This window comes from Triticum urartu, chromosome 2A (genome assembly GCF_056163025.1).
Source record: "Triticum urartu cultivar PI428250 chromosome 2A, HENAU_Tu73, whole genome shotgun sequence".
In the NCBI taxonomy this organism is placed as follows: domain Eukaryota; kingdom Viridiplantae; phylum Streptophyta; class Magnoliopsida; order Poales; family Poaceae; genus Triticum; species Triticum urartu.
This window is the reverse complement of record NC_141874.1, coordinates 661,360,192-661,370,386: the sequence shown is the minus strand read 5'-3', so window position 1 is coordinate 661,370,386 and position 10,195 is coordinate 661,360,192. Positions and strand designations below refer to the sequence as shown.

At 45.6% G+C, this 10,195-nt stretch overlaps 1 protein-coding gene across 1 annotated transcript; it reads right to left on the bottom strand.

Annotated features, from left to right (window-relative positions):
- Positions 1 to 1,468: 1,468 nt before the first annotated feature.
- LOC125529383 (putative cation transporter HKT1;4) lies at positions 1,469 to 6,046 on the bottom strand. Its single transcript, XM_048693797.2, has 3 exons — positions 4,715 to 6,046; positions 2,060 to 2,284; positions 1,469 to 1,903 (listed from the first exon to the last, which is right to left on the bottom strand). Exons 1-3 carry the CDS (start codon positions 6,034 to 6,036, stop codon positions 1,705 to 1,707), a joined length of 1,746 nt encoding a protein of 581 aa, XP_048549754.2. The 5' UTR covers positions 6,037 to 6,046; the 3' UTR covers positions 1,469 to 1,704.
- Between the last annotated feature and the right edge of the window lie 4,149 nt (positions 6,047 to 10,195).

The following is a 10,195-nucleotide window of genomic DNA, read 5'->3' as shown; positions in this document are numbered from 1 at the left end:
CGTTTAGCACGGTGGGCCGCATATTTTCAGCCTATTATTTGACGCACTGAACTTTTTTTAGCCTATTTTTACATGTTGAGCCATATATAGATGTAGAAAAAAATTAAAAAAAACTTAATCAGGCCGTGCCGTGCCGGCCCGCGTGCCCAGCCTCCAGGCCCAGGCATGGCCCAGGGCGTGCCGCGTGCCGGACCCGGCCCATTTAGCCCATGCAGTGCCTGGCCCAAGGCGGGCCGTGCCGGCGTGCTCACGGGCCGACCCGAAAAAACTGACCCATTTGGCCAGCTATAGTTTGAGGCGACACTCCCGTACATACAATCAGCTAAAAGCGAGCGAGTGCTATTTCTCGCGTTCAGCGAGACCGTAGAAACGGTACTAGCCACCGGGCTAGCGTTGGGATTATGGTCAAATGGTAGGGTGAGATGTACTTGACACAAAATGAGCCCGGGTCTCACTGGTTTTTTTTCCTTCTTTCATTCGGGATGTTTCTTTTCTTTTTCCTTCTCCTTTTTTCATTCTTTATTCATTTGTTTCTTTGATTTTATTTATCATTTTATTTTGGTTTATTTTGTTTCTTTTTAGGGTTCTTTTTTTGGTTTTCTTTGTTTTATCTAGTTTTCATTATACATTTTTTGTATATGTCAATAACATTTTCTAATACATGTTTCATATTTTTTCAATACAAATTTAATATATTTTTATTACATATTCAACATTTTTCTATACACCTTTTAAACATTTTTCAAATGCTTGATTAATATTTTTCAAATACAAGATTAACATTTTTTGTATAGGTGGTCAACATTTTTCCTATACACACTTCAAACTATTTTCAAATGCTTTTTTAATGCATGGTCAACATTTTTTATTTACACATTTAACGTTTTCCAAATGCTTGATATAAAATTTTAAATACTTTTATTTTTTGAAAATGCTTGATTAATATATTCATATACATGATCAAAAGATTTAATCATTTTTTCATACATGGTCAATATTTTTTCTATACACATTCAATAATTTTCAAACGGTTGATTAAAGAATTTAAATACTTGTTTAACGCATTTTAAATACATGATCAAGTTTTTCACACCCATTGTATATTTTTTTGTATACATGTTCAACATTTTCCTATACACATTTAATATTTTTCAAATGCATGATTACATTTTAAAAACATTATGAGAAGTCTATTTCGTAATATATATATATGGTTATAATTTTTGGAAGTGTAAACAAAAGGAACAAATTAATAAAAAGATTAAAAAAGGAAAACAAAAGGTCAAACGAAAAAAAGGAGGCAGTGGCCTCACGCGAGCTGGGCGGGCCTATTAAGGCCGATGCCTTCAGCGAGAGCTGACTGTGTCTCGCTTGCAGCGAGACATAGTCACGTCCCTAAAAGCTAGGCATAACTTCACCTGCGGCGCTCGTGCGGTTTTTGTCGTCTCGTTGTATTTTTTTTTTTTGAGTAACCGTTGTATTTTCTTTGCTTGTACTACAAACTAACAACCAGACTAAAAAAAGGCCAACCCATGAAGCAAAAGAATGACACATTGAAGGCCCTCTTCTACATCTAGATGAGTACAATCATACATGAGATGTGAAAAGATGAGGAAACCATTCTTGTGGTTAATTCGATCGGAGCTCACTCCGGCCATGGCCACTAGTGCCTGCGGCTGCGGTGGTCACTAGGTGCTGCTGCCTCTAACTAAGCTTCCAGGCTTTGCCCGCTTTCATGCTGAACTTTTTCATCCTCCCGAAGAGCATGACAAGAATGAGGATGAGTTTGCCAGAATCGCTCCACCTCCCAGCAAAGCCGGTCCACCTGTCAGTGCACATCCCGTCCGGGCTGATCTGCCTACTGCAGCTGTAGCCCATGGAGAAGCCCACATTCCCATAAGCGCTGCAGAACGTTACACTGAAAAATGTCAGCTTCCCTCAAGGATGCGACTTGCAATTCTTATCGTGTAGTATATACTTGAAAAAAGAAGGAAAAAGGAGTATATTGTTTTTTTTTCTTTTTCAAGCTTTGGATTGCTTAGAGTTAGAGGGGACTTGCCTGACGACTTCGACGACGATGCTGAGCAAGTTGAAGTTGAGGGGGTCCTCCTTGAGCTTTTCCCTCTCGGTGATGCAGATGGCGATGACAAAGATGGCGAGGTAGGAGAGTTGTGACAGAAGCGTGCTCTTGAGCAGCCTGACCCCCTGGGTCTCCTCCCTGGGTTGGTCCTTGACGCCGGAGCTCTCTTCAAATGGAAACCACGTCGTGTATGGAGGCAGGTACCTGCATGCAAGCAAGAAGAAGCAGAACGTGAGTGATGATAATGTATAGCTGCAAAGAGTGCACTAACACGCTTTATCTACTTTGATGAGGTACGCGAAACTCGTTGAGAAACGCGTTGGGATTGTGTCGAGAGGATAATGAGAACATTGAGAAGAGCGTCCAATTGTAGATATGCAGTATGAAAGCACTTGCGTGCTGGAGCTTCAGTTCTACTACCCCCTTCATATTTAGTGTCAAATTTTGACCGTGGATTTAACTAGCAAAATATCAATGCATGTAAGCAGAAATTATACCATTGAAAACTATGTCCAAATACGAATGCAATGGTATAATTTTTTATGATATGCATTAACATTTTATTAGTTAAATCTATGATCAAACTTTGACACAAGTTACCAAGGCTCTTCTGGATCCCAAAAATGGCACCTACTACCAGACTTTCAGTATCCAGACGTCGACGTGCAAGGACATTCCGGCGAGCGGAAACATTCTCATGGAATGGCACAAATACTGGTCCGGATTCGCTGCCTATATACATACGGTCACGATTTCTCATAGACCACGGCACCATGCATGCATGTATGGAATTCAGAGAACAATGTGCTAGTGGGGAAGGAAGCTACTACGACGGTGCGGCCTGAATTGGAAGTGTGCACGCGATGGATGGGGCCTCGCTCTGAATGGAGACCTGCAGAGTACGTTAGAATACGTTGCGATCACCGATCAGCATCCCGATTCTCAACTTGTGTCGATGCTGGTGGTTGGTTCTTCTCCAGGCCCTGCCGGCCAAGGTGCATGCGGTCAGCCAGCGCCTGCGCGTGCCTGTCGACTCGCGGATGGCAATGCTCTCCTCTTTTTCGGGCGGGGAGGTTGACGAGCTCGAATGCTTTTCACAGGGAAGGAAGATTCCTCTACCTCTCCGTTCAATTTCTTTTCTTTTTTTGAAAAACTTCTCCATTCAATTATTGAACGAGGTCCACGACCACAATGGCCAACCGCCTGCAGTGCACCTCGCCACCCATGTTGGACTGCTAGTACTTGGCACGGAGTATGTTCAGCAATGATCGGGGTATATAGTTTGGCATGCACCTAGGAGTACGTACTAACATGGACGACAAGTTAATTAAGGCAAATTAAGAAAGAATGCCCATTCTATCAACATCCCTTCGTCAACTGGATAGGAGTAGCCACATATGTTTTTTTTACGATGGTTTCAGTCTTACCGATGTATTACTTTATAAGGTTTTTGTGAATAATCAATAAGATAGATGCATGCATCGCTCAGATGCAGAGGCCGGGGTTCTTCCTCCTTTTCCAAAAAAATAGAAAAAATGCCGATTACTATGTACACACGATGCAGTCCTTGCATAGTACCCCTCTTGGACAATATTGCCACTCTGAGATGTTACTTGGCAATTAGCTACGAGTAGGGCGTTTTGGTTGCCCAGGTTCATCTGCACCCGGTTAAAAAAAGTGTAAATAATTCAAAACAAATTCAAAATATTCTGATTTTTTTATGCGGTAGACAATTTGATGCGTGAGGCCTGCTCCAAATGTCAAGTCGTTTCGACATCTGAGCAGATCTCAGCAAAAAAGACAAATCGGGCCAAAACAGTACATGAATAGTAAACATTTTTACATACTCCCAATTTGTCTTTTTTGCTGAGAGCTCCTTAGATGTCCAAATGATTTGAAAATCGGAGCAGACCTTACGCATCAAATTTTCTACCACACAATTTTTCTTTTAGAATTTTTTGAATTTTTTCAAATTTGTTTTGATTTTTTCGTCAGCGCGGGTGCAGACGAGCTCGGGTGCAGAGATGGGTTTTCGATTAGCTACTTCGTATTCTAGTATGCTTTTGAGACAAATATGTATAATTGATTTTCAAGATTTTAAGTCTCAATATTTAAACGTTTTAATTTTTGTTTGTGAAGAAACTTGTTAAAAGTTTGACTACAGTATAGAAATTATTAACAGTTTGACTACATTCCTGTCCAAATGTCACTTATTTACGTATTATTCTTTCGCGTGGGTAGTGAAAGCCTAGCCTGTCTATAATAACATTTACCATTGGCCTGAAATTGTTGAAAATCCCTGCTAATCCCCTGTACAAAAAAAAGAATATGTCTCTGCAAATTGTAAAACTTTAGTGAAATGCTCTTGCCTGTTCACTATGGGATGAGGACGATTGGGGTGCTGATCAAATTCTTAGAAATGTGACTAAGATTTAAGGAAGTGTTAGGGAACCTCATGAATGATCAGTGTCAAACATTTAGTTGAGAAGCACAGGAAAATAAAATCCTAGTAGCTTCTATACCTTCTAGAATCTAGCTGGCGTTCAACGTAGGGAACTCAGGTATGGCATTCTCGTAAGCATCGACCGACAGCGATGAGAAAGAGAGAGACAGGACAGATCGAGGAGAACTCACATCATGAGCACGAAGAGGACGAGGATGGCCGGCGCGAGGGTGAAGAGGTCGAGGGTCGACTCGCCGGTGTGCCGGGAGTTCACCGCCAGGAACACCGCGTTCGACACCTTCTCCCACGCGCTCATCCCCCGCAGCGCGCCGCCCCACTCCATGCCGCACAGCATCGCCACCTGCACGGCGAGGAAGCCCACCACCGTCGCCGCCAGCATCGCGCACCGCCGCGCCGGGAGCAGGTGGTAGTACCCCGTCAACTCCCGGCCCTTCTTCGCCGTCTCCTTGAGCTCCACGCGCCGGGTCGCCGCGGCGGCGACGCGCACGCACGCGGCGAGCAGCGGCGGGAACAGCGTGTTCCCGACCAGCGCCTGCGGCACGAGCAGCAGCTGCAGCCCGGTGTCTCGCTTGAAGACGATCATGTTCTCGTTCGTCGGCATGTACCCGCAGCTCGAGAACGTGGACACCGTCGTGAACACGGCGAAGGTCCACACGTTCAGGGCCTTGTCCCGCAGCGTCCGCCTCGCCGCCGGCGACGCGTGCAAGACGTACGCCACGATGGCGCCGGAACCGAGGACGTGCACCGCTAGGAGGATGGCGAGGACGACGAAGAACAGCGACAGCACCGCGTCGCGCCGCAGCCTCGTGTCATCGAAGTGGTCCAACGGCTTGCTCATCTCATCATCGACGGTCGATGTCATCGACGTTGGGTTGGTCAATTCGGTGGCGGCGTCTACCGGCGGCATCTCAAGCTCGGGGACGTCGTGGTTGTCGACGCGGCGGGATGATTTGTGAACGGCTTGCTTCCTCAGCTTGGACCACTTGGACGCGAGGCCTAGGAGCGACAAAAACACCTCGCCGCCGACGAACATGAGGACAGTCAGGACGAGGAGCTGGCCATTGGAGAACACCTCCATCTCGACGGTGGACATGCTGGACACCGTCGCGGCCGAGACGGCGGTGAAGAACAGGTCGATGCCGCGGGGCCGCCTCGTCCCGTCGCCGCCGGCGCGGAACCTGAGCTGCGCGAGGAGGAGGTAACCGAGCCAGGAGACGGCGAGGAAGTAGGCGACATGGACGAGCAGCGAGCCGAGGCGCCGCCAGAACCGCCCGGCGAGAGCGTGCCGCCACCGCTTCACCCGCTCCTTGACGACGTGGTGCTGCACGTATGACCAGGAATGCGATGACAGGAGGGACAATGCCTTGAGCGCGGCCGTCGACCGTCGCCGTGCGTGGCGCAACAGCTCGCCGACCTTATGACGAGCTCCGGCCATGTTTGATGTAGTGATGTCTACTCTGTATTGTGTGGACGCGTCGGGATGTGCATGCATGCACGCACAGGCTGCGTACTGTCTGTGAGAACTGAGAACTGGGGCGTACGACGCCCACTATATATAACCACGAACGATGCAGGGGTACGTCACGGGTACTTTATCATTTCCGTTTTTTGTTTATATGATGCTTTGGTGAACCAGTGTGTGACACGTGGCTACAAAAGGTCTCTACATACTATTCTCTCTATCACATAATATAGTTTTTTACACTAGTGTAGTATCAAAAATACTTTTATATTATGAAACAGAGAGAGTAGTTCAACTAGTTCTTTTTTTTTTGCGAAGATACTAGTTCCAACTTGATGATACCCACACATTGCTGCAGGAACTGTTAACAAATAATTTAATTTGATGTTTCAAAATATGAGAATGTTTATGAAATGTAATATAAGTTGATGATAAAGAATTTTGTTTGAAATAAATATTGTTTAGATTATGCATTTAAAGAAAATTTGATGAAACCACAGCATGATTTTTGTCCTGTTAATTTATTACCTTGATAATATATCAACTAGGCGATAAGGAAAGAAAACAACATTGAGTAGAGATAATAGAGACAAACCTAAAACATTGATAACACCTACGGAGGTGCATTCATGAGAAAAACATAGCTCGCACAGAAAAATATGTTGGATATATGCCCTAGAGGCAATAATAAATTAGTTATTATTATATTTCCTTGTTCATGATAATTGTCTTTATTCATGCTATAACTGTATTATCCGGAAATCGTAATACACGTGTGAATACATAGACCATAATATGTCCCTAGTAAGCCTCTAGTTGACTAGCTCGTTGATCAATAGATGGTTATGGTTTCCTAACCATGGACATTGGATGTCGTTGATAACGGGATCACATCATTAGGAGAATGATGTGATGGACAAGACCCAATCCTAAGCCTAGCACAAAGATCGTACAGTTCGTATGCTAAAGCTTTTCTAATGTCAAGTATCATTTCCTTAGACCATGAGGATTGTGCAACTCCCGGATACCGTAGGAGTGCTTTGGGTATATCAAACGTCACAACGTAACTGGGTGACTATAAAGGTGCATTACAGGTATCTCCGAAAGTGTCTGTTGGGTTGGCACGAATCGAGACTGGGATTTGTCACTCCGTGTAAGCGGAGAGGTATCTCTGGGCCCACTCGGTAGGACATCATCATATGCGCAATGTGACCAAGGACTTGATCACGGGATGATATGTTACGGAACGAGTAAAGAGACTTGCCGGTAACGAGATTGAACAAGGTATAAGGATACCGACGATCGAATCTCGGGCAAGTAACATACCGCTAGACAAAGGGAATTGTATACGGGATTGATTAAGTCCTTGACATCGTGGTTCATCCGATGAGATCATCGTGGAACATGTGGGAGCCATCATGGGTATCCAGATCCCGCTGTTGGTTATTGACCGGAGAACGTCTCGGTCATGTCTGCATGTCTCCCGAACCCGTAGGGTCTACACACTTAAGGTTCGGTGACGCTAGGGTTATGAAGATATATGTGTATGCAGTAACCCAAATATTGTTCGGAGTCCCGGATGAGATCCCGGACGTCACGAGGAGTTCCGGAATGGTCCGGAGGTAAAGAATTATATATAGGAAGTGCTGATTCGGCCATCGGGACAAGTTTCGGGGTTATCGGTATTGTACCGGGACCACCGGAAGGGTCCCGGGGGCCCACCGGGTGGGGCCACCTGTCCCGGGGGGCCACATGGGCTGTAAGGGGTGCGCCTTGGCCTATATGGGCCAAGGGCACCAGCCCCTATAGGCCCATGCGCCTAGGGTTTCCATATGGGAGGAGTCCCACTAGTGGAAGGCACCTCTAGGTGCCTTGGGGGGGAGGGAAACCTCCCTTGGGCAGCCGCACCTAGGAGATTGGATCTCCTAGGCTGGCGCACCACCCCCCCTTGGCCCTCCTATATATAGTGGGGGAGAGGAGGAATTTCACACACCAGCCCCTGGCGCCTCCCTCTCTCCCCGTTACGTCTCTCCCTCGTAGTATAGGCGAAGCCCTGCTACTGTGACGCCCTGCATCCACCACCACGCCGTCGTGTTGCTGGATCTTCATCAACCTCTCCCTCTCCCCTTGCTGGATCAAGGCATGGGAGACGTCTCCGGGCTGTACGTGTGTTGAACGCGGAGGTGCCGTGCGTTCGGCACTTGATCATCGGTGATTTGAATCACGGCGAGTACGACTCCATCAACCCCGTTCACTTGAACGCTTCCGCTTAGCGATCTACAAGGGTATGTAGATGCACTCTCCTTCCCCTCGTTGCTGGTTTCTCCATAGATAGATCTTGGTGATACGTAGGAAAAATTTTGAATTTCTGCTACGTTCCCCAACATTGGCATCATGAGCTAGGTCTATTGCGTAGATTCTATGCACGAGTAGAACACAAAGAAGTTGTGGGCGTTGATTTTGTTCAATATGCTTGCCGTTACTAGTCTTATCTTGATTCGGCGGCATCGTGGGATGAAGCGGCCCGGATCAACCTTACACGTACTCTTACGTGAGACCGGTTCCACCGACATACATGCACTAGTTGCATAAGGTGGCTAGCGGGTGTCTGTCTCTCCTACTTTAGTCGGATCGGATTCGATGAACAGGGTCCTTATGAAGGGTAAATAGCAATTGGCATATCACGTTGTGGTCTTTGCGTAGGTAAGAAACGTTCTTGCTAGAAACCCATAGCAGCCACGTAAAACATGCAAACAACAATTAGAGGACGTCTAACTTGTTTTTGCAGGGTATGCTATGTGATGTGATATGGCCAAAAGGATGTGATGAATGTTATATGTAATGTATGAGATTGATCATGTTCTTGTCAAGGGAATCACGACTTGCATGTCGATGACGAGACAACTTCAAGAAGACACGATGATGGAGATCATGATGATGGAGATCATGGTGTCATACCGGTGACAAGATGATCATGGAGCCCCAAGATGGAGATCAAAGGAGCTATATGATATTGGCCATATCATGTCACTATTATTTGATTGCATATGATGTTTATCATATTTATACATCTTGTTTACTTAGTACGATGGTAGTAAATAAGATGATCCCTCATTAAAATTTCAAGAAGTGTTCTCCCCTAACTGTGCACCGTTGCTACAGTTCGTCGCTTCGAAGCATCACGTGTTAATCGGGTGTGATAGATCCTTTCGTTCACATACAACGGGTGTAAGAAGTTTTACACATGCAAAAACACTTAGGGTTAACTTGACGAGCCTAGCATGTGAAGACATGGCCTCGGAACACAAGAGACCGAAAGGTCAAGCATGAGTCGTATAGAAGATACGATCAACATGAAGATGTTCACCGACGTTGACTAGTCCGTCTCACGTGTTAATCGGACACGGCCTAGTTCACTCGGATCATGTAATCACTTAGATGACTAGAGGGATGTCTATCTGAGTGGGAGTTCATACGATGAACTTAATTATCCTGACCATAGTCAAAAAGGATTTTGCAAATTATGTCGTAACTCGCGTTTCAGTTCTACTGTTTAGATATGTTCCTAGAGAAAAATTAGTTGAAAGTTGATAGTAGCAATTATGCGGACTAGGTCCGTAGACTGAGGATTGTCCTCATTGCTTCTTAGAAGGCTTATGTCCTTAATGCACCGCTCAGGGTGCTGAACCTCGAACGTTGTCTGTGGATGTTGCGAACATCTGACATACACGTTTTGATAACTACATGATAGTTCAGTTAAACGGTTTAGAGTTGAGGCACCAAAGACGTTTTTGAAACGTCACGAAACATATGAGATGTTTTGAGGGCTGAAATTGGAATTTCAGGCTCGTGCCCACGTCAAGAGGTATAAGACCTCCGATGATTTTCTTAGCCTGCAAACTAAGGAGAAAAGCTCAATTGTTGAGCTTGTGCTCAGATTGTCTGAGTACAACAATCGCTTGAATCGAGTGGGAGTTGATCTTCCAGATGAGATAGTGATGTTTCTCCGAAGTCATTACCACCAAGCTGCTAGAGCTTTGTGATGAACTATGATATATGAGGGACACATATGATGATCCTTGAGATATTCGCGATGTTAGACACCACAAAAGTAGAAATCAAGAAGGAGCATCAATTGTTGATGGTTTGTGAAACCGCTAGTTTCAAGAAGGGCAAGGACAAGAAGGGA